Source organism: Narcine bancroftii, chromosome 3 (genome assembly GCF_036971445.1).
Source record: "Narcine bancroftii isolate sNarBan1 chromosome 3, sNarBan1.hap1, whole genome shotgun sequence".
Taxonomy (NCBI): domain Eukaryota; kingdom Metazoa; phylum Chordata; class Chondrichthyes; order Torpediniformes; family Narcinidae; genus Narcine; species Narcine bancroftii.
The window spans coordinates 47,267,254-47,291,602 of NC_091471.1; the positions used below are offsets into that span (position 1 = coordinate 47,267,254).

Consider the following 24,349-nt stretch of genomic DNA (forward strand, 5'->3'; position numbering starts at 1 on the left):
TATTAGTATTTGGAGAAGTACAGTCTACTCAAGAATAGTCAGCATGGCTTTGTGAAGGAAAGTTTGTACCTCATGAGCCCAATTAAGTTTTTTGAGAATGTCACAAAAGAAATTGATGAGGGTAGGGTGGTAGATGTGGTCTACGTGGATTTTAGTAAGGCACTGAGAAAGTCATGAGGCAGGGGATCCATGGAACCTTGGCTGTGTGGATAGAAAATTGGCTTGCAGGTAGAAAGCAGAGAGAAGTAGTGGAAGGAAGTATTCTGCCTGCAGGTCAGTGATTAGTGGAGTTCTGCAAGGATCTGTTCTGGGATTCCTGCTCTTTGTAATTTTCTTTTTATATATATATATATATATATATGATGAACAGAAGGACTTTGGGGTCCAAATCCATACATCCCTCAAGGTCAGTACACAGGTTGATAGGATAGTTAATTAAGAAGGCCTATGGGATGCTGGGCTTCATTAATGGGGGATTGAGTTCAAAAGTAGAGAGGCCATGTTGCAACTCTACAAAATTCTGTTGAGAATTATGTTTGGTTTTGGTCACCTCATTATAGGAAGGATGTGGAAGCAATAGAGAGGGTGCAGAAGAGATTTCCCAGAATGTTGCCTGAATTCGAAAACAAGCCTTATGAGGCAAGATTATCAGAGCTGAACCTTTTCTCTTTGGAGCATTAAAGGATGAGAGGAGACTTAGAAGTTGCAAGATTTTGAGGGGCATAGATATAGTGGACAGCCAGCACGCATTTCCTAGGGCATGAATAGCAAATACCAGAGGACATATGTACAAAGTGAAGGGAGGAAGTTTAGGGGAGACATCAGGGGTAAGTTTAAAAAAAAACACAGAAAATTGTGGGTGCCTGGAATGTCTTGCCAGAGATGGTGGAGGCTGAAACATTAGGAGCATTTAAGAGAACTCAGACAGGCATGGAATAAAAATAGAGGGTTACAGAGTAGAGAGAGTTTAGTACATTTTTTCCCCAATAAATGCATGTATTGGCACAACATTGAGGGCCAAAGGGCCAGTACTGTGCTGTAGTGTTCTATGTTCTGTAGTGTTCTATGTTCTAAGTTCAATAATAGTCTTGAGAATCCAGAGCGGAAAAAAAAATCATCTCCTTAATTCTGTTCTTTCAGATAGTAACTTAATATAATCGGAGCAATCTTGAATTATTCAAACAGGCAAATAATTAGCCAATTAAAGGTGATCAAAACTCATTGCAGTAATTAAAACTAATAAAGTTGAAAATGCAGATATCACTTTCCATTTTTTTAATTGTTCTCCTTTTCAGAAGCTGATTTAAATAATTTCCTTTGTATAACAATTCTAGCCTTCTCTTTCAGTTCAGTGAACCTTTCTAGCTCTTGACACTGAAAGAGCTTTCAAGCATTTGTATTTACCCATCAGATTTTGTTTTTATAACATAATTTAAAAACGATATTTATTGTGAAATTTTCAAATTTACAAAAAAACCATACACATTTCATTTTTACCTGTGCAGAAAATCCATTGAAAAATGAATACCAAAAGTGAACCAATGTAAATGCAAAGTTTTTGTAGAAGAAGTACTTCAAAAACTTGCACATCCGGATGTATGACCACCTCCCATGGACCAGGAGCAGTCGCTGCAGGAAACAAAACTGCCCAAAAGCATAGTCGCTTGACATGACAGCCTGCATGCCTTCCTGGCCACTGATCCCAACACCAATATGAGCAGCTGTAATGTGGAATAAACAAAATTCAACATCATAATCAGCTTCAATACATTTTAACATGAGATTAATATAATTGCCCAACATTCAACTTGTACATTTTTGTGTACCCAAAAATATTTGCTATGTTGCAGTTTTAAAAGATTGAAGTGACTAAAATTTACTGCCAGAAACACTGGATTAATGGAACAGTATAAACTAGATGACACCCCCAAAATTTTGCCTAAACTTGTACGTTTATATGGACTCTGCTAATAAAGTGCAATTGACCATTACCCATTTCCTAGATCTTGTGGAGATGGAAATCACAAAGTGCTGTACAGTCTTTTCATTTCATTCAACTTACAGAAAACCAGTTTCCTGGTGAAGTGGAATGTTTTTAAAAAATGTCATTTAAAAGACAATTATGTTGATTTTGTTTAGATCAAACAGATAAAACTGTGGGGATTTTAAAAAGCTAAATTTTGCAAAGTTAAATGATTCACGATATCTCAGGATAGCTAAACAGCAGATCTTCAAAGTACCCAGTCAAATGGAAGGTAACTGAAATTAGAATATGGATTTATAATACCGCATAAATAATGATCAATTTCAGCCCTTTAGAAGGAGCTTAAATCACCAGAATTATTAAAAACAGCTCCATGTGTTAAATACTGAGAACTCCTAAAGATTTTCCTGTTCCATTGTTGCATACCGCCCCCCCCACCCTTCAATCTTTTAAATTTTGTTGTTGTTACAAAATAGCCTTTTAAGTTTTAAATGTTTTAATTTTATTTACTTCTCTTGTTAGAATTCCATTCAACATGTGGCAGCAACAAAAGTATGCTGAGAAATATTAGGATAAAGTAGAAACTAAATGAGAAAACATCTTTGAACAAGATGATTGTGTGGCCAGGCCTTGTTGCACTCACTTTTAATCATGTTAACATCATTAGCTCCATCTCCAATTGCCAGGGTAATTGCTTTCTTATATTTTTTCACCAAGCCAACGACCATGGCTTTCTGTTTGGGGGTGACACGGCAGCAGATAACCGCAGAACATTGACAGGCCAAATCCACAAAATCCTTTTGTCTCTGTTCCTTAGCAGCTTCATCTTTTTGATTCTTTTCCATTTGCATTTTCTTCTCATTCTCAGTTTTTGGTCGCTTGAACCATTTCTTTTTCCTTCTTTTCTTTTCTCTGAGTATTTCATTCTGGAAAAGAATAGCATTTAGAAGCATGTGATTTGAGTCATCAAGCATAGACTTTCATTTATCTCTTTTTCAATCTACACGTCTTCCCTCACCCTCACCTCAGACCCCTTAACGCATTTGGTTAAAAGAAATAGATTCCAATAAAATCTCCAGTATCTGGAATTCTAGCAACTGGTAACCCAACTAACCGGCAAAAAAAAAATTAGGAAATAAATGAAGTTTTAAACCTGAAGAATAAATAAAAATGAAAAATAAAAGTTTTAAATTGTAAAAGTATATGTTCACTGAAGCAACACACCACCCCTTAGTGAAGATGGAAGCAAACATTCAGCCGTCGGGCTGCCCCAGTCATGCCCCACCCTCAGCAGCTGTTTCAATAAAGTTGTGTTTGAATAAAATGGCAGCACCCAGGCTGAAGAGCCAGCTGATGTCACTCGCCTATGGGGCAACTCTCCCAAAGTGTCTCTCCATCCTTATTTGTAATAAGGAGATTAGCAAGCAAGGCTTTATCTGTAAAGTTGGTGAAGAGGGATTAATTATGACAACAGCACAGTTAGTGCAATGCTGTCATAGTGCCTGCAACCAGCATTAGAATTTATATTTTGTAAGTTAGTGGAATTACCTGATCAAAGTGAACTTTACATAATTAAGGATTACAATACTGATTTATTTTTCATATTACTTAACATTAACACTGTCTTTTGTCTTTTAAATGGTGTATTCTTAATGCAGGTGTACAACTGTAGTTCAGCATTGTAGAGTGCATCTCAGTCAACCGGAAAATTTGCATTTCCGGCATCCACGATCCCCGTAGGTGCCGGATACCAGGGATTTTCCTGCATATTAATTCTGACCAAACTAAGTACCATAAAACCAAAAAAGTTCATGATGAAAGGCAACATGTGTGGAGAGAGAAACATGCAGGTTTAAATTGCCTGTCCATCAGCCAGCTCCCCACCATGACTACCAGCCCCCCCACATCTCCATCGGGCACACAAAACTCAAAACGGTCAACCAGTTTACCTATCTCGGCTGCACCATTTCATCAGATGCAAGGATCGACAATGAGATAGACAACAGACTCGCCAAGGCAAATAGCGCCTTTGGAAGACTACACAAAAGAGTCTGGAAAAACAACCAACTGAAAAACCTCACAAAGATAAGCGTATACAGAGCCGTTGTCATACCCACACTCCTGTTCGGCTCCGAATCATGGGTCCTCTACCGGCACCACCTACGGCTCCTAGAACGCTTCCACCAGCGTTGTCTCCGCTCCATCCTCAACATCCATTGGAGCGCTCACACCCCTAACGTCGAGGTACTCGAGATGGCAGAGGTCGACAGCATCGAGTCCACGCTGCTGAAGATCCAGCTGCGCTGGATGGGTCACGTCTCCAGAATGGAGGACCATCGCCTTCCCAAGATCGTATTATATGGCGAGCTCTCCACTGGCCACCGTGACAGAGGTGCACCAAAGAAAAGGTACAAGGACTGCCTAAAGAAATCTCTTGGTGCCTGCCACATTGACCACCGCCAGTGGGCTGATAACGCCTCAAACCGTGCATCTTGGCGCCTCACAGTTTGGCGGGCAGCAGCCTCCTTTGAAGAAGACCGCAGAGCCCACCTCACTGACAAAAGGCAAAGGAGGAAAAACCCAACACCCAACCCCAACCAACCAATTTTCCCTTGCAACCGCTGCAATCGTGTCTGCCTGTCCCGCATCGGACTGGTCAGCCACAAACGAGCCTGCAGCTGACGTGGACTTTTTACCCCCTCCATAAATCTTCGTCCGCGAAGCCAAGCCAAAGAGATCAGGTCAGCAGTGGTATTACAACAAAGGTCCTCAGAAGGCTGAGACCAAGAAGGCGGTGCCCACATTTGGCAGTCTAGACTTGGATGGCCCAGACTTGGATGGCTTTAAGTTCCAAGGAAGAAATGGGTAATTTCAGTGCGTCAGAGTGCTAGAGCGCCCCTTTGATGAGAAGGGGATGTCTTCTAGACGAAACAGCAGAAGAACAGTCATAGACTAGGCTCTAGCTTGAGGCTGGGTGGCAGAGGGCCTCACTTCAGGCCACTGGATGCTGGCTGTCAGCTTCTGGGAACTTGATATTGGCTCCACGATTTGTTCAAGTTCCAGTGGTGTGTGGAGCTCTGGAAAGATTTCCTGCACCTATGACTTCCAAACACTTTAGAGTTTAGAACCAGAGATCAAGAAGGCACAACTTGGATGCCTTGAGTTTGGGTTCATCACTGGTTGGAAGGCCGCATCACTGAGGTTCAGAACACCATCTCTTGACACTCTTGCTTTTTTTTGTCTTGTCAATGACATGCTATTAATAGCAACTGTGTGTACCTTTACATGCCAAACAAAGGAGATTTGTGTGTACTTTTTGTACATGATAATAAATCTTGAGTGAAGTCTTGGATGCCTTTGTTTACGCCCCTTAATGGACATATTGCCATGTGACCGAAAGATCAGCTTTAGATCTTGCACAAAGTTTCTGATGTTTCAGACATGGATCGCGGATGCCAGAAATGCAAATTTTCCGGTCAGCACCAATTTAGTCACCAGGAAATCCTCCACCTTTACTCAAAAGTAAGCCATATCAGCATCCAAGCCCAAGTCAACATCAGTGCACTGAGGCCATAATTACAATGTCAGGCAGGCCCCATCATTCTTGTGCTTAAACATGTGACTCCTGAAAGTGAAAAGCAAAACCAATCTCCATCCTGGCAAAGGTGTCCAAGTGGAGAGAATAATTCAAGAATATCTGAACATCGAACACTACAGTACAGTACAGGCCCTTCAATCTTCAATGTTGTGCAATCTGTATATTCCTACAAATAAAAGCCCTTCCTACCTTGTAACATTCTACTTTTCTATCATCCATGTGTTTGACGAAGAGTCTCTTAAATGCCCCTCAAGTTTCAGCCTCCACCACTACTCCTAGTAAGGTATTCTAGGCAGCCACAACTCAAAAAAAAATCTTGCCCCTAATGTCACCCATAAACTTCTTCCATTTACTGTATATGTTTTTTTAAAAATTGACATTGCTTCAGCTTGCAAGAATCCCAGGCCTATAATCACTGAAAGGAGAAAGAGCATCTAGGGTGACATTGAGAACAGAGAACCAAGTCCAGAAGTGGGGAAAAGTCCAGTGTAAATGGTGGAAGGAATGCATTACCTTTCCAACTACACACTGGCTCTTCTATCAAATACTTACTGTGTCACTTGTTGGAGAGTCTATGGGCTCCACATTGCATTTTGAGAAGGCTGACAAGAGAATAGAACTCAGCCTCGACCAAAAAAATCTCTTTTCACTTTAAGATCCTCCCTTTTTTTAAATAAACATTTTTTTCATTTGCTTCAAACATGTGGCACTCTCAATAAAAGAGCATTTTGTTGCAAAATGTGATTATTTGAAGCTACACATTCTGAATAACTTTAACTTGACAAAATTTAAAGGAAGTCTAATTCAGAACACGAATTCAGAATTACTTTCCGAATAGATTGGGTGCATGTATCTACTCTGCCTTTTGAAGGGACAGTTAAAATATCAAGAAATGTCAACCTGTTTTGCCATATCTTTGAAAACATTTGTAATATCTTTGAAAACATTTTTAAAAATTGCATTACATACCAGCCAGGAGCCAGTGATTATCATTGCAGGATTTTCACCACTTTTGAAGATATCCTCTCTGTGGGCATTTGCCTCTCTGGGTGCCATTTGTGATCCTTGCATTTTGGTGAGCATGGTACTGTAAAAGTAGTTTAATGAACATTGATATAATTCAAGGTTACAACAAAAATATTGCAGCCTTGATAATGATCACATATAGCATTACTCTTTCTGTCCAAGACAACTGGTCTATGCAGCAACAATGTACTATACTGTTGTGTTTAATAGGTTTGATGGGTTCAAAGAGAATCAAGGCTAAACAGTGGCCTTTCTTGCACAAGTGAATTCACAAAAATGGTACACGCACAGCAACAATACACAAATAACTACTACATTGGGTGCAAATAAATCACTGCTAAACATTCTCAACTCCTAATTGGGAATGCAAGGGTTAAACACACAATGCACATCTAGCCACGGGCACAGCACATGAATGAACAGTAATTACAACTAACAAGTACATCAAATGAACCTTGTTAACATCAATGACCTTGGCTGGGGATCTGGGATGGGCCCCGTCGCAGTTTGCCCTCCGGTGCAGCCTATGGTCACGAGGTAGCAGAAAGAGTAGGAGGAACATGCTCCACATGTGCGTTTTCAATACAGGGCCCGTTCACATGACCTGCTCAGACCAATTGCTCATCAGCCTCTTCTGTGGAGCGATCTCACCCTTAACTGGCAGGTGAGATCACTTCCAATCTCCGGCTCGCCGGAGAGGACAGGTGACTTTGCATAACTTGACCAGGTTCCAGCCGGAGAGGTCACATGACTCCCCACAATCCACACCACAAATGCACAATTTGAAAAGTCGGACATGCTGCATAATTCACTTTGTAGCATATTCAACTGAGTAATGTACTGAAAGGGAGTCCTTTCAGAAGAATAGATATTAAGCATTCCTTAGCCTAAAGATACAAAGCAATGAATTTGCATTGTATTATTAGGAGGTGGATTAGAATGGGAATTTAAAGGCTGTGGGAACATTATCTTCAGGTACATTTGTGCAAGCTGAAAACTTTCCTGAATAATAAAACCTCAGGTTCAGTTCTTAGTTGGTATTTCGTGCCACACTGAAGGAGATGACCTCGAAGCTGAGACATTAAACCAAAGAACTCTCCACTTTCCCCTCTATCAACTTTCTTGAGTGGATGTTTAAAATTAGATAAAAGGATTTGGATACTATGATTAATGTTGCTCTTCACACTTTTTTTAAGAAACAAATACAGTACATTACTTGACTATTTCTCATTGAAGTCAATGGAACTGGTGCTGAGTGCAATTTGGTTTCTGTCTTTACCATAAATGTGAAAGAACAAGTTTAACGAATACACTTGAAGGTTTAAAGGATTGGGTGAGAATATAAATTGCCTTGTTACACAAGTGTGAATGTAATTGCCTTTTAACATGACCTTCCCTATGCTATCTTTGGCTTGGCTTCGCGGACGAAGATTTATGGAGGGGGTAAAAAGTCCACGTCAGCTGCAGGCTCGTTTGTGGCTGACAAGTCCGATGCGGGACAGGCAGACACGATTGCAGTGGTTGCAGGGGAAAATTGGTGGGTTGGGGTTGGGTGTTGGGTTTTTCCTCCTTTGCCTTTTGTCAGTGAGGTGGGCTCTGCGGTCTTCTTCAAAGGAGGTTGCTGCCCGCCAAACTGTGAGGCGCCAAGATGCACGGTTTGAGGCGTTATCAGCCCACTGGCAGTGGTCAATGTGGCAGGCACCAAGAGATTTCTTTAGGCAGTCCTTGTAACTAACGCCGCAAAGAATGTCGTAAAAGCAAATAAACCAAGAGCAAGGATACCCTGACATTTTCCAGCCTTTACAACATTAAAGACAGAAAGTTTCAATTTGAAAGATGTGGGGCCCATTCATTGATTATTATCCTGATTGGAAGATTTGAAGTTTGAATGCTCCAGAGATTCTCAGTTTCATGTCTGAAGGTCGCTATTTGATCCACATCATTAAACTTTTCTTACAAGGTAACCTTGATTAGAGGAAGGGGATGGATTAGATTTTGTTACAGGTTTTCTTTTTTTTTTTTAAATTCCTTTTTTTTTCAATTAATCTGGTAAGTAATGCAATTTTTTAAAAATGTTTTCAAAGATATTACAAATGTTTTTAAAGATATGGCAAAACAGACTGACATTTCATGATATTTTAACTGTCCCTTCAGAAGGCATGTTGGAACATGCACCCAATCTATTAGGAAAGTAATTTTAGGTGTGTGCATGTTCTGAATTAGACTTCCTTTAAATTTTCTAATTTAGTTTTACTTATTTTCTATCCAGAATTATTGTAAAGAAATATTGTAAAGATAGGTTTTCAATTTACATTTATATTTATTTTGTGATATGTATATATGACATTATCTGTTTTATTAGAAGACTTTGTATGTAGGATTTGTATGTTAAACTCAATAAAACTATTTTAAAAAGACATTTCCCAGCTGTCTGTAGACAGTACAAGGGAACACATTGATGTAAAAACAAGAGCTGTGTGAAACTCATATGAAATGTATATGGTCTTATGCAGACCCCTGCCCAAAGGTGTATAAAAGTGGGATGAACACACTGTATACTTTGAGTGGGGCTCAGTGTAGAGAACGAGTTACGGAACTCTTTCTTGTACCCCTCATTCCCACTAGCATTATCAATGCTGAATAAACAAACTGTTGTATGCTTAATTGTTCTGTTGTTTATTTTATTATAGCAGGGGTTGACATTCACAATATTTCAACAATAATTGCAAGCAGCCAAGTTTGAGATAAATAGTTTACACTCCCTCTCAAGGGACAATGAAGTTGCAGGCTTTTGTGAGGTTAAAAGGAATCATTAATACTGGTTTATGCTGTTCCCTACATTTATCTTGTAGCTAATGGCAGGGTAAAGGTCACATCCATCATGTCTCTGGATGGACTTGATTCAAACAATGATTCTAGAAGGAAGCTGACTTTTTCAATATCTTGTTGGTCAGAGGTGGTGGTAGAGCTGGACTGTATATTTTTCAGTTGAATGAAATCAAGGGTGTTCTAATTAAAGCTGCACTTTTTGAAACATTTACAGCTTTGAATGAGGTGGGACTTTGGACTATAGATGGCTCAAAACATGGTGAATAAGCTTCATGCTCAAGGTTGAAAGTGACTCACTGGGCTTCTGGGACTCTATCACCCAGCAAGTGCTCTTTAGATTAAGTATTTCAGCTGGAATGTGGTCTTCAGGTACCTGCATAAAGTTTTATCTTCTCCAGAGATGTGAGGAATACAGTCTGAGAAACCTTGTAATTTGCCATTAGTTAGCCCATGGCAATTCTCACCAAACCATTCTATTCCCTGGCAGAGAAGGCCATTGATAATTCTAATTGAGGAAGCTGCCAAAGGTGCTGTTTGAGAAAAATCTATGCAGGAATCTTGAGGCACACAACTTTGGTTTTCATGCATCCATGTTTCTATTTACCATTATTGTTTTGGGGCCTGGATGATGAACGTATCATAACAGATTAGACTGCGATAAATCCAATGTTCATCAGTAACTACCGTACATAAGGTTTGCAGCATCTTTGCAATTTCTAGCTAGAGAGAAGAGATAATAGAGTCTGGATAAGCTTTGTTATAATTACACACTGTGCTTGCCTCTTTGTTGGTCACAATAAGGCCATACCCCAAGCACTTAACCTTAGAGGCTCTCTATTTGCCAGTCTCACCTTACCAGAGAATTGTATCTTCTCCAACCTCCTCCATTGAAGTTGAGATTTATCATGGACTTTCCCCCTTTTTCAAAATGCCACAGAGTGGGAGATTGGGGAGGGGTAGTTGGGGAGATTGGGGAGGGGTAGTTGGGGAGATTGGGGAGGGGTAGTTGGGGAGATTGGGGAGGGGTAGTTGGGGAGATTGGGGAGGGGTAGTTGGGGAGATTGGGGAGGGGTAGTTGGGGAGATTGGGGAGGGGTAGTTGGGGAGATTGGGGAGGGGTAGTTGGGGAGATTGGGGAGGGGTAGTTGGGGAGATTGGGGAGGGGTAGTTGGGGAGATTGGGGAGGGGTAGTTGGGGAGATTGGGGAGGGGTAGTTGGGGAGATTGGGGAGGGGTAGTTGGGGAGATTGGGGAGGGGTAGTTGGGGAGATTGGGGAGGGGTAGTTGGGGAGATTGGGGAGGGGTAGTTGGGGAGATTGGGGAGGGGTAGTTGGGGAGATTGGGGAGGGGTAGTTGGGGAGATTGGGGAGGGGTAGTTGGGGAGATTGGGGAGGGGTAGTTGGGGAGATTGGGGAGGGGTAGTTGGGGAGATTGGGGAGGGGTAGTTGGGGAGATTGGGGAGGGGTAGTTGGGGAGATTGGGGAGGGGTAGTTGGGGAGATTGGGGAGGGGTAGTTGGGGAGATTGGGGAGGGGTAGTTGGGGAGATTGGGGAGGGGTAGTTGGGGAGATTGGGGAGGGGTAGTTGGGGAGATTGGGGAGGGGTAGTTGGGGAGATTGGGGAGGGGTAGTTGGGGAGATTGGGGAGGGGTAGTTGGGGAGATTGGGGAGGGGTAGTTGGGGAGATTGGGGAGGGGTAGTTGGGGAGATTGGGGAGGGGTAGTTGGGGAGATTGGGGAGGGGTAGTTGGGGAGATTGGGGAGGGGTAGTTGGGGAGATTGGGGAGGGGTAGTTGGGGAGATTGGGGAGGGGTAGTTGGGGAGATTGGGGAGGGGTAGTTGGGGAGATTGGAGAGGGGTAGTTGGGGAGATTGGGGAGGGGTAGTTGGGGAGATTGGGGAGGGGTAGTTGGGGAGATTGGGGAGGGGTAGTTGGGGAGATTGGAGAGGGGTAGTTGGGGAGATTGGGGAGGGGTAGTTGGGGAGATTGGGGAGGGGTAGTTGGGGAGATTGGGGAGGGGTAGTTGGGGAGATTGGGGAGGGGTAGTTGGGGAGATTGGGGAGGGGTAGTTGGGGAGATTGGAGAGGGGTAGTTGGGGAGATTGGGGAGGGGTAGTTGGGGAGATTGGAGAGGGGTAGTTGGGGAGATTGGGGAGGGGTAGTTGGGGAGATTGGGGAGGGGTAGTTGGGGAGATTGGGGAGGGGTAGTTGGGGAGATTGGGGAGGGGTAGTTGGGGAGATTGGGGAGGGGTAGTTGGGGAGATTGGGGAGGGGTAGTTGGGGAGATTGGGGAGGGGTAGTTGGGGAGATTGGGGAGGGGTAGTTGCTGAAATGCCAGACAAGGCCCTGTTAGCGGGACACAGATACAGAGAAAGTATTCCACTTCTGGCATGCTGCTAGTTTCTTGCCTGTCATATCTCTCTCAAGTCAGGCCTATCAATTCTTGAGCATTTGAGTTCTCAGGTGAAATTCAGGTCAAGTCCAAGGTGGAGCAACCCATGGGAATCCTGACATTCAAGATTCTGAACATCATGTTCAAGAATGGAAGAACGTTTGAGATTCTAACAAATGATTTGTGGAATGTATACTAATTGTGTCGCAGCCTGATGTAGTGCCCAGGAATGCAAAAGGCTGCAGAAGACAGCAAAAATAGCCAAGTTCATCACAGATGCTGACCTCCTATCAAATGAAGACATCCATGTGAGGTACAGCCTCAAAAGGGCAGCCAACATCATGAAGGACCCTCCGCCCCACAATCACTCTGGCTACAAACTCTTCTTGCCGCTTGCTTCAGTAAGAGAGTATAAAAGCCTGATGTCCAGTACCTTGAGATTCAAGAACAGTTGCAATAATTTAATGCATGTATACTGGAGTTGATTTTCTTATTGCACGGTACCAGTTTTACTCCAGCAAGCAAGAATTTCGAACACACATATGCCAACAAACATGTTCAGGGCTCTTCTGCATCAGCTATTCAACTGACTTGAAACAGTGAAGTATTGATCCAATGCTCAAGATAACTGTAGACACAGATAATCACCTCCAATCCATGTTTTCTTCATGATTTTAACCAATTTCAGTGCAGAGCGATGACAAACAAGGTTATAGCATCACCACAAAATTTTACTTCCATTGTGATTAAAACAATGCACTTCACCTCCAAAATGTTTTGGACCAAAAATGCAGATAATCTTCGGGAATGAAGTTAAATTATTCAATTTGCAACACCACTACTCCAGATACAAGGTCACTCCAACTTCAGTTATTAAGCTATAGGACGTGGATAACATTTGTGCATGCACATCCAGAGACTTTGGACTAAGTCATTGAAGATTTATTCACTGAAGCATGTGAGAGGATGCCCCTTGCACTGAGCATTTACAGAAACAAGTCCTCTGCCCAAGTTATACCTGCTGGATGGTACCACACCAACTAAAGGTGCATGACAAAGTTCTAGAAAATTCAGAGCACATCCTACATCTCCAGGGTCACTTCTCAACTCAGACATCAATTAATTCTTCAAACCCAGAACAAAACACATGGTTTCCAGGACAGCAGGATTCTTGAAATCCACCATGCCTCTGAGACAGGATGTTCCTACAGCAGATACCTCAAAGCATTGGAAAAGAATCAACAGCACTGTCTTGGCAAATACCGTTCATCTTCTCAGGGTAAGCAAACCACAACATCCTCTCCATACCTTGAAGGGCTCAAGCCCAAAACATCGGTTATGTATTTTTAAACTTGTATAAAATACACCGTTTGACCTGTCAAGTTTCTCGAGGATTCTGTTTTTACTTCAACCACAGAGTCTAAAATAAAGTCACATTATTTGAACAAAATTAGGAACCACACTTGGAACATAACAGAGAGAGTTTGCCTCGGACATCCACCCCGCTAAAATGATAATAAGGCAAAACGATTTGATTCAGTGTGTAATAACAGATGACGCATTTTTCTTGTTTAGTTTTCATTGTGTGAAGACATTGTTTCATGGTCTTATTGTATTGTATATGTTGAATATTAATTAGTTTTGGAGGGAGGGTGGGAAGGGAGGAGGGAGGGTAGGGGGAAAAATGGGAGAACAAAAATTATATTTTTGTTATATTTAATTAGAAACGTTTGTATATATTTTGGTTGATATGGTTCACAGAGTGAAAAATTAAATAGAAAACCACAGAGTCTACATATTTTCATGTTTTGCTTCTTAACATCCTCTCCAAGTCAATATGCCAACATAGGCAACACTCTATTGGTATCAATGGATCATCTGCCCAACTCCAGACTCCTAAAATGTTCTCAGAGCATGGAGCATGCTGCCAGAGTAAGCAATGGAGGTACATACATTTGCAAAATTTGTATGACAGGTCCATGGATAGAAAGGATTTGGAGGGATATGGGCTGCATACTGGCAAATGGGATTATTTTCGGTACGTATCTTGGTCAGCAGGGACGAATTTGGCTAAAGAACCTGTGTCTGTGCTGCAAGATTCCATGATTCTCCAGAGTTACTTTGTGGCAGGAAATTACGATGCAACCAGAGGAAAATTTCAAGTCTCCTTCAAAGAATTTATCTTCTTTGCTTGTGATTGGTTAATTGAGAATCCAGAGTCCAATTGTTGGGATCTCACAGGAGCCCATTATAAATGGCAGAAGGAGCACATGATTTTCCAAACTATACATCCATTTGTCCCATGAGCACCTCCTTGTCAAGCTAGAGCAAAGTCTACAGGTCTTAATCATCTTGGAACTGGAATGGAAGTAAGTTATCCTCAACTCCATGGATTATTGAAGAGAACATGAACTGTGAATGGGTATAATTTCTTGATATTTTACTTTTAAAAAGTAAAAATATACTTACTTAATTTCCTCCCCATCATAAATGGTCATTTCATTTGTTAGCAATTGACAGGAAAAACCAATGTTTTCAGCTGTTTCTGTTTGGAATAAATCTTTCATTAGAAAAGAACCTTTCCTCAGTGAAAACATTAGAGAACATGCAACTGCGAGAAACATAAAACTTGCAGTTTTTGTTACTCTTTTCCATTTTCAAAGAATTCAGTTATATTTGTTACAAGTTCTGGTCACCTAACCACAAGAAAGATGTTATTAAATTGAAAAGGTACAGAAAAGATTCACAAGGATGTTACTGGGACTCAAGCAACAGGTGGGGTTTTTCTTTCTGAAATGAGAGGCTGAGGGGTTCCTTATCAAGGTTTATAAAATCATGAGGGGCATTGATAGAAGTATTTTCCCCAGGGTAGGAGTGTCTAAACTGAGAGGGCATGGATTTAAGGTGAGTACACGGAACAAACTGCCAGATAAGTGGTAGAAGTGGGTAGAATTGGAACATTTGAAAAATATTTGGACAGGAACATGGATGTTCCATAGAAATGTGGGCCAAACACAGACAAAAAATGGGACCGAGATAGGAAGACATCTTGGTCAGCATGGACAAGTTGAGCCTGATGGGCCTATATCTGTGCTGTAAAACCATGACTTGAAGTCATGGCTCCAAGTGAAAGTAAATCAATTTCCAAATGTGCCTTCAAGGGCCACGATTTAAATCTCAAGAAGCATTTCAGTGCCATGATGGGTTATTTAATTTTGAACTTTTTTTTGTCAGGATTGCAGTTTCACACACACCAAATTATAAATAATAAAAATAATTATAAATAATAAAAATTATAAATAATAAAAATAATTGTACAAGAGGCTAAAATTCCACAAAGAGCTTGTTAGAATTTATTTCCTGATCAAGGCATCTTCAACTTTGATTCAATTTCAATTTGGGTGGCATGGTTAGCGCAACTAGTTCAGATTTGACGACGTGTGCAAGGTTCTTGTATGATCTCCGAGTCTGCTCCAGGTGCTCTGGTTTTATTTGGGTAGCACAGGCTTGGGGGCCAGAAGGGCCTATAACTGTGCTGATGGAAGTTAGATTAAATCTGTTCACATCCCAAAACCACGTCAATTTTGGATAAGTGGGAATTTTGTTGTCAAAATGGAAAAGTAATGGGCAGCACGGTTAGTACAACGCTGTTACAGCGCCAGCAATTTGGATTTGCATCCCGTGCTTTTGTAAGGAGTTTGCATATTCTCATGTCTGTGTGGGTTTTCTCCAGGGGCTCCAGTTTACTCCCATCATTTAAAAATATACTAATTCATTTAAAAGATACCAGGGGTTGTAGGTTAATCGAGTGTAATTGTGCAGCACGTGCACGTGGGCCAAGAAAGCCTGTAACTGTGCTGCATATCTAAATTTAAATATGGAGATAGCTGAACAACACCTTATATTCTGTCTGGGCACTTTCTAACCAGACAGGATTAACATAGATGGTAAATCTTTCCTTATTCTGCCATCTCCCTGCTCCTTCCCCTCCCTCTCCTATGAGACAGCTACCATCTTCCCCTACCACCACTCCTCAATTCTTCTACACTCCCACCTGTATCTATCTCTGACCTCTTACTTGTTAGCCTGTGCTGCTCCCCTGTAACTTCCTCCCTCCTCTCTTCCCGCCTTTTTATTTAAGCACCTGCTTGCTTTTGCTTGTATCTTGACAATGGGCCCGAAAGGTTGCTTGCCTGAAAATTCCAAAGGATGTTGATTAACCTGCTGAGTTTCTCCCACACATTTGCAGATAGCTGGAACAGGAGATTTCTTAATTCTTGGTTGCTTAGAAACAGGCATTACTTTTAGAAAGTGGGATCACATTTGCAAATGTAAAACTACTTGGTGCCCAAATTGTCACATGCTATCGAAAAAGCCTTGGACGAGAATGATATTTCCAATATTAATGGCACAATACAAATCTGGGTGGGTTCCAGTCCCTGATGGGTGGATAGGGTTGGAACTAGACAAGGTTGAGTCTAGCACTAATTACTGTTTGGTTGAAACAGAACAGGAATGAAACACGCTGAATAACAAAAATTACATTCAGGTGTTCAAATTCAACCCAAGCCACTCATTTCCCAATTTGAAACAAAACCTAAATTACTTACCAGAGTTACAAATTTCTAATATTCAATGTGGAATTATGTGATGGAATATTTGGGAATGTTTTTGGAAGATAAATTGGTAAAATTAGAGAAGGTTACATACATACACACACTTTAAAACAGATCTTATTTGAAATACTGAAGAATTCATATTCAGTGACTTTACAGAAACTATGGAGAATGCTACGCACATTTCACAAGTAGGTGCTAATTGAAATGATGTCATGAAATGAATGGTCAACCATTCATTTCTTGGAAGAACAACCAGAGCCAGGTTGTCTGTTTTGGACTTTTTTGCAAGGCATTTGACCTCTCTGCAAAGTGTTCACTCAATTATTGTTTACCTAAAACAACAGATGGACTAGAAGAATAACTCTTATTGTTTGCTGGAGAAGGTCGGTGGTTTTGCAAGTGAGAGAGAGAAAAGGACATGCTGCTGGGAGGTCTGAATCTCAGGTAGAGAGATAGAAGGGAGTCTTGGATTGTGCGTGACACAGAAAGCTGTAACAAGCCAGGAGAAGCTTGTTGGAACTGAAACAGAAGCTCTAGGGAGGCAGATAGCTAGAAGTGCCATCTATCTTGGAATAAGACGTAGAGAAAGGAACTCTGTGATAGCCTGAAAAAAAGAGGTTATCATGTGGAGAACCCTGATGGGGCAAGATTCATCAGCAAGACATTGAGGTGACAGTTGTGGAAATCCTGCAACAACAAATCTCAAATCTCTCTCTGCAAACCCTACAAGAACCTTCCTGAGCAGTAAACATTTAGAAGGGGATTAAGTTGGGCTAATTAAGTTAATAGTTAAAAGTTAAAATTTGATTCTGTTTTCATATTTAATGATAATCAAAAACAACTTTTGTTTAAGTAACTACTTGCCGTGATGAACATCTGTTGCTGCTGGGTTTTGGGGTCCTTTGGACTCGTAACAATTAAAATAATCACGATGGAAGCGTAATTGCCATGTGCAGTTACCTTTTTTGTCACCTGTTAAGACCCATATTTTAATATCTCCCTTTTTAAGAGTCTCAATGGTCTCGGGAACACCATCTTGCAGCTTATCCTCTATTGCAGTTGCTCCAAGAAGCTGGAAGAGATAAGGTGAATACCAGATATGAAGGTCGTATTTGAAAAACTCAAACATTATAAATATACAAATATGCAAAACTTAAAATTGTATAGTAACAAGCATTCAATCACCTTAGTATTCCATCCAGCTTTGTCTGAACACATCAGCACATTCTTTAATATTTATCTGGATCCCAACTGAAATATTTGGGTCATTCACTTCAAATTTGCCATTTGGTGGCAGGTTCTATAATCAAATCACTTTCAGATAAAGACAACTCTTCTAGGTTTCTCCAATGGTTTACTCACATGGCCTATTTCCTTAATACAACCCATAAAACTATTTACCCCATTCATTCAATCCCAGTTCTCAGTTCAACCCCAACTAGTCTATTCCACACATGGTGATTCTTCAGATCCAAAATTTTTACAACCAAGATTATCAAAAAATGGAGCAGAATTCAGCCATTTGGCACAAAACTGATGTCATTCAAATCATGACTAATGTATTCTTTCTTTCAACCCCATTTTCCTGCCTTCTCTCCATCACCTTTGACAGTTGATTGCTAATCAAGAACCTAACAACCTCTGCTTTAAATACACCCAATGACTTGGCCTCCACATCCATCTGTAGCAATAAATTCCAGATTCACCACCCTCTGACTGAAGAAATTTCAAGTAATCTCTCATCAAGGAATGTCCATTTATTTGGTCCTAGACTCTCCAACCACTGGACACATCTCCACGTCCACTCTGACTCTTTCAATATTTCAATGAGATCCTCCCTCATCCTTTTAAACTCTCACGAGCACAGGCCTGGAGCCATCAAATGCTCCCTGTATCAACTGTGTTGCAGTGTGAAATGAAGAACAGAAAATGATCCGACTTGGACTCGTTGAAGTCATTTACTCAAACAGTCAGGCACAGCTTTTTAAAACCCCGCATGTTCCAAATGACATAATTACATTGTGATGTCATGATGTCACTTGGAACTTTCCAACCCAGTTTGATTAAGCCTCCTCATACATTATCCCTCTCATCTTGGGAATCATTCTCAAAAAGTCCCACTAGACCCTCTCCAACCCTCTTCTTCCTCAGATATGGGGCTCAAGCATTACTCACAATGCTCAAAATGTTGTTTGACCAACACCTTTTACAAAGCCTCAGCATTACATTGGTGCTTTTATAATCCAGTCCTTACAAAATTAATGCTAATATTTCCATTTGCCTTCCTTTCTTCCAACTCAATCTGCAAGTTAACCTTCAGGGAAATTCTGCATAAGGACTCCTAAAATCCTTTGGACCTCCCCTCAATTTAAAAAAAAAATTGCCTTCTATTGGTTTTTAAGCCTTCTGGCTTTCCACATATTTTTGCAATATTGCACACCCTTTCTTTAATTTTTTTTTGCTCTTTAACTTCCCTGGTCACCCATGGCTGCCTGAACCTTTACAAAAATTGTACTTTGGGATGAATCTACTCTGTTTCTTATTTATTTTCCCCCAGAAACTCCTCCCAATATTACTTCACCATTTTCGATACCAGGGTCACCTTTGGCCAGCTCCTCTCTCATGTTACCGTAGTTGCCAGCTCTCTACCAGGGTCATTTTTGGCCAGCTCCTTTCTCATGCTACCACAGTTGCCTTTACTCAACTCACTGACACATCTGACTTCAGGTTCTGAGTCTCAAACATCCCTACAGAATATTTCACCTGAGGAAGCAAGTCCCCAGAAACTTTAAATTTATCACTGGGTACTTGCCAGAGTTTTCTTGGGGGAGATTTCTGCCGATCTTCCAGCCTGAAAGGAGTACTCTAAACCTTGATACAACTTAAATGATGAGGTTAAAAAAAAAATCACATTTGGAGTTTAATCAATTTATTGTTTCTGCAGACTTCTTAATGTTAATGAATCGAGATTCCAAATATAATCAAGATGAGAAGGAAAGCTAACTTTCAATACAAAAGCTCATAATTACCCTAAAAAATCTGATCTGCATATAGTTGTGCACTTTTTAAACCTCACATTGAGTAAATACCCTCGAGATCTTTCTCAAGGAGGCAGGTTTTAATGTATAACCAATAATATTCTCCTGGAATTCCACTGACCCCCCCTCCCCCGAAAAAAGGGTTGTGAGATGGTTAATACCCGAAGATGTGTCGCAGCTTGAATGATTGCAAGTGCACAAGGATATGCAGAAGCATTGATGAATTATTAGAAATTAAACATGTTAAAAATTTATTAACACTAAAATATCTCTGAAATTTAAAGAAAAAAAAATTCTTAAAATAATTAAATGCCTCAAGTTGCTTCAAACTTTTCTTCCTATTACTAAAGAAGCCAATGTAAGAATGTCATCAAAATACCAATTGCAAGGAATACTGGGAGTAAAACATTCATGCACATTCGTTTGTGATTCCCTAATTTGCCATCAGCCATGTGGATTAACTGTCAGCATTCCTTAGTGGAACTGCTGGCTTTGCACCATTTTAAACACAGCAGGGAGGGGCTGGGCAATAAGCCAGTTTGACCAATTCAAAATAAACTATAATTACCAATAAATTCTTCTCTATTTCTTCATAGACTTTATCAAGTGCTGCTTCACGGTTATGTGTAGAAACGCTGGCAGCTTTAAACTTGATATTCCATTTTGTGAATTCACCTTCACTGATTTCCTTGTATGACAGACACAAAGTTCTAAGTGTCTCATTGGCAAATTCCTATGAAACATAGTTCAATTAATATTGTGTTCTTTTAAAACAAAAAATGTATATGTTCAGCAGACTAAGCCAAAGGACCCAAACACCAACAGCAGAGATGGCAGCAGTAAGAAGAGAGGCTATATCATCCACGATTAACTCTGCTTCAAACTAGCACACTTGGTGCATGTGCCCGTTATTTTGTTTATAAGCCACACTGCCAGATGGATACGGTTCAACCAGCTTGTCTGAATGTCTGTAGTTGCCCATGAGCAGTAACAACAACATTCGGTTTCAAAACATTTACCTACTCTAAGCATCATGTTGAGTGAAAATGATTTTCCCAAATGAACAGAAACTTAGTGCAGAGAGACAGAAAAATCATTGTTGTTAAAACCTTGAGAAAATAGAGCTGGAGTAACTCAACAAGTGAGGTGGCATCCATGGGTAGAAGTGGCTAATCTAAATTCAACAAGTGAGGTGGCATCCATGGGTAGAAGTGGCTAATCTAAATTTTGGGTTGGAACCCTTCATTGAGACTGAAGTAAGAAGGGATAACCTCCTGTGCATCAAGAAGAAGGGAGAGAATCTGCAGGACAGGCCAATAGATGATGCAGAACTCAGTACACAGAGTATGCTGTGGTCCTGGATATTACTAGGCCACTTGTATATTAAAACTATGATATAAGTGGAGTCAAATCAAATGATGTTCCCCAAGACATTACCTAGGATAACTCCTTTTTACAGTAGGAGTTTTAATGGCTATTCATTACTTCTTGAAAAAGTCAAGCATGAACAAATACATGTTTTATCTCAACATAATTTTACTGTCATAATTTATAAAATTAGTTTATACCTAAATACTTTGCAAGCAAGAGGTGATTAGATATCATTAACTCCAATATCAAGCACATTAGCAAATTCAATTGTCTAAAAAAAAACTGAGCAACCTTCCAACTTAGACCAAGAAATAAACGGTTACAAAAAAATTAAATCTACAGTTATTCACATACAATCATCCCTTAGTTTGTGACACCCTTTGAAGAAATAAATAGAAGTGAGTGAATATTGTTGCAAAAAAAAAACCTCCATTTGCTTCACCTTCAAAGCTTCTTCTGTACATTCTTTGATTGTGTTTTCTGGATGCAATCGCTCATAAATCACTGTATCAGCACCTTTACAGTAGAGTTTGATTTTACCTTCTGGTTCTCTCACTGTGAGAATACAACAATTTGTCACATGAAGCAAAACAAATTTCAAACCATTTAAGATGGAGATATAATGCAAAGTTTAATTTTATTGATTAAATCGACTATCTTCTTAATATCAAATAGGTTTCCCTATAGTTTATTTATGGTCCATTTCAGAAATAACTTGAATGGTAGAACCCTACTTCCTTTTCCAAACTTTATGTATTGACTTATTTCTTGGAAATATATTGATCAATTCATTTCCTCATGAACAGTTGCACCTCTGGTTTAATATCAGTTCAAAATTCCAAACCCACACCCCAAAATGCAAGTTTTCAGCAAACAGAAAAGCCTCTCAAACAGTTCAATATCAATTCTTTCTCCTGACGTTGCCTAATCTGATGAGAGTTTTTATTTCAGATGCCCAGTATTAGGACTTGCTTGATTTTCATCACTAGCTTTTGATATTTCCACATGAGGAGAGAGAAAATAAAAATGAAACTTTTGCCAGAGTTTGTTCGGATGTTTTAAAAAGACTTAAAAAAACTGCGGAAAGAGTGAATGGATTTGAAAAAAAGAACTCTGGGGAACTGAGCAGAACTTGTTATTCCTACACCAATAAAGGGGGAAAGGAGATTTATGAGTGAGGGAAAAAAAAGAGCCATGGGAAAACAATATCACAAACCAATCAGCATCTATCTAGAAATTCAAATCTGTTGTGGGATTAGAGAGGAAAAGAATGGCAAGTACAGAGACAACACTGAATGAGTAGGGAGTATGGAAAATATACCTATGTACTATTCATTATGTATTTATTAATCCATTACTATGTAACAATTTACTATGTTCTTCAACTACACTGTTTATGGAAAATATTCATGTAATGAAGTAACAGCAACAGTATGTAGAAAAGTTGGCTGATTATATTAAGTGTAGAATTTGCTGACTCCAAAGCCTGCTAACTTTAAAACACAACTCCAGAGAGAAAACATCAAAGTCATACATTCAAATCTAAGAAAATTATAGCAGTTACAGGCACCAGAAGAAGAAGATCAGGGGAGTAACAGGAAATCAGATAGAAGTTAGACAGGATGAGGATGGGGGATCCATAGTGGCGAGTGATTTATTCTGAAACAGGCCGGTTACAAGAAGTGTAGCTCAAGGAGAAGTGATGAGTACCATGACCAAGAAATGAACCCAGGATGATCTAATTGGTACAAAACATCAAAGTCGAACAATGATAAGTAACTCAAAATCAGTATTAAAAAAAGGGCAGTGTCTCATATCAACAGGCATTTCAGAGTCCAGGCTTTGATTTGTCTCAGCTTTTGTTTGCAAATAAAGGCTTAAACCTTTCTGAAGAATTCTCCGCGTTTCCTGACTCATTTTTGGACATAAAAAAAACAACAGGAGTTGTAGTACAAGATAAGAGGCAGAGATGGAAAAACAATCACCCATTTTAGCAACTAGTAGGATGCTGTACAGTTCTTTAATGTACATAGAAGATGTCCAAATGAGCAATGCTGATGAATGGACCAGTTAACTATAAAATAGTCATTACGTACAAATGATGGACATTCGTTTCCTGTCGCTGTTGAAATCTAAAATGGCAAGCACTTCATATGTCCTTTTTACACCCAGTTCACTTATTGTGATGGCACTTTGTGTACGTGAAAGAAAGGCAAATCCAAAATTCCTGGCTGCTGTCACAAGGGCTCCTTCATCTGGAGAAGCTGCTTGATATACAATTTGTCCTGTTCATAGAGGAAAAAAGAAAATGTAATTCAACCCCACTGGAATGAAATGTGTACATCATGTCTCCCATGTTACTGCTTACTTGAAAAGAGGCCAATCATTAAATTGTTAATTTGATTGATGCAATGAAGAGCTTAATACCAGGATAGCAATAAACTGGCAATTCATGGACATGAAAAATTGTGTTATACTTGTGATGACTAAGCCTTAAATTTAAACTTCCTGACTTCCAGTTTAGTGAGAGGGTGAACCATAAAATGTTAATGTAACTACTGATGCAATGAGTGGACCTGATAACAGAGCCAGGTAAGGGTTAACTCTAAAAATGCTCAACGTCAACTAATTTTGCACAAAATTGCCCATCCCCCCCTAAAAGATTTGTCTTTATCATAAAAATATTATACTTATGGAACAATACAATGTATTCATACTACTTCCATCAGTCAAAGATGACTGATGCCTCCAGCCAAGCTATTCCTCTACAGTTGCAAAGCTGGTATCTAAGCAACAACGTGGACATTTCTCAAGCACGTCCCCTTCACAACAACATGACAAATCCAATCCAACTAACTCAATAACAACATACAATCTGTTGGGAGGTCAAGCAGCATCAGTGAGAGAAAAAAAAGGTCAAGATTGCAAACTGAAAGTCTTCATCAGAGCAGGGCCCGAAATGCTCATCTTTCTTTTCCACTGCTGGAGTCCCTCCAGCAGATGGTGTATTGCTCCATATTCCAGCATCTCCAATTTATAATGCTGAACAAATTAAAAGCAGCCCTATCATCCAAATAGTTTGGCTCTGTTTTCTCAAAAAAAGCAAATAACCTCACAAAAATTTTAGGAAAATTCAAGCAAGAGGATAATAGTGCTGGAGAAACTCAGGAGGTGGCACAGCATCCATGTGAAGTAAAGGGTAACCAATATTTTGGCCCTGGGTTCTTTGTCAGGTATAGTGAAAAACAGGCAGGTGCCCAAGTACAAAGGTGGATGAAGTGGAGAGGAGCACAGGCTAATGGGCAAAAGGTGGATGGTACAAGGAAAAAAAAGCTGATAAGTGATCAGGGGAAGTGGGTAGCTCTTTGACAGGAGAGGGAAGGAGCTAGGAAACTAGAGAAAAGGAGACAGAGAGATGGGAAGAGAGAGAGAAGGACTTGGGACAGGGAGCCAGAGGGAATAACTAATGGAAATCAATACAAAAGGGTATTGGTTCAA

General features: G+C 40.2%; 1 protein-coding gene across 10 annotated transcripts in view; it reads right to left on the reverse strand.

Moving 5' to 3' along the window:
- atp8b1 (ATPase phospholipid transporting 8B1) overlaps positions 1-24,349 on the reverse strand; it is a 178,599-nt gene that overhangs the window by 17,465 nt on the left and 136,785 nt on the right. For 9 of the 10 annotated variants that reach the window (XM_069923989.1, XM_069923995.1, XM_069923988.1 and 6 more), the window contains 9 exons: positions 22,948-23,136; positions 21,294-21,406; positions 20,049-20,213; positions 19,255-19,323; positions 17,403-17,514; positions 14,293-14,368; positions 6,552-6,669; positions 2,628-2,910; positions 1,498-1,721 (listed from right to left, as the gene is read on the reverse strand). In XM_069923989.1, the coding sequence (XP_069780090.1) occupies positions 1,498-1,721; positions 2,628-2,910; positions 6,552-6,669; positions 14,293-14,368; positions 17,403-17,514; positions 19,255-19,323; positions 20,049-20,213; positions 21,294-21,406; positions 22,948-23,136 (1,349 nt within the window). The remainder of the gene's footprint in view (positions 1-1,497; positions 1,722-2,627; positions 2,911-6,551; positions 6,670-14,292; positions 14,369-17,402; positions 17,515-19,254; positions 19,324-20,048; positions 20,214-21,293; positions 21,407-22,947; positions 23,137-24,349) is intronic. The other variant, XM_069923990.1, reaches the window with a different exon arrangement.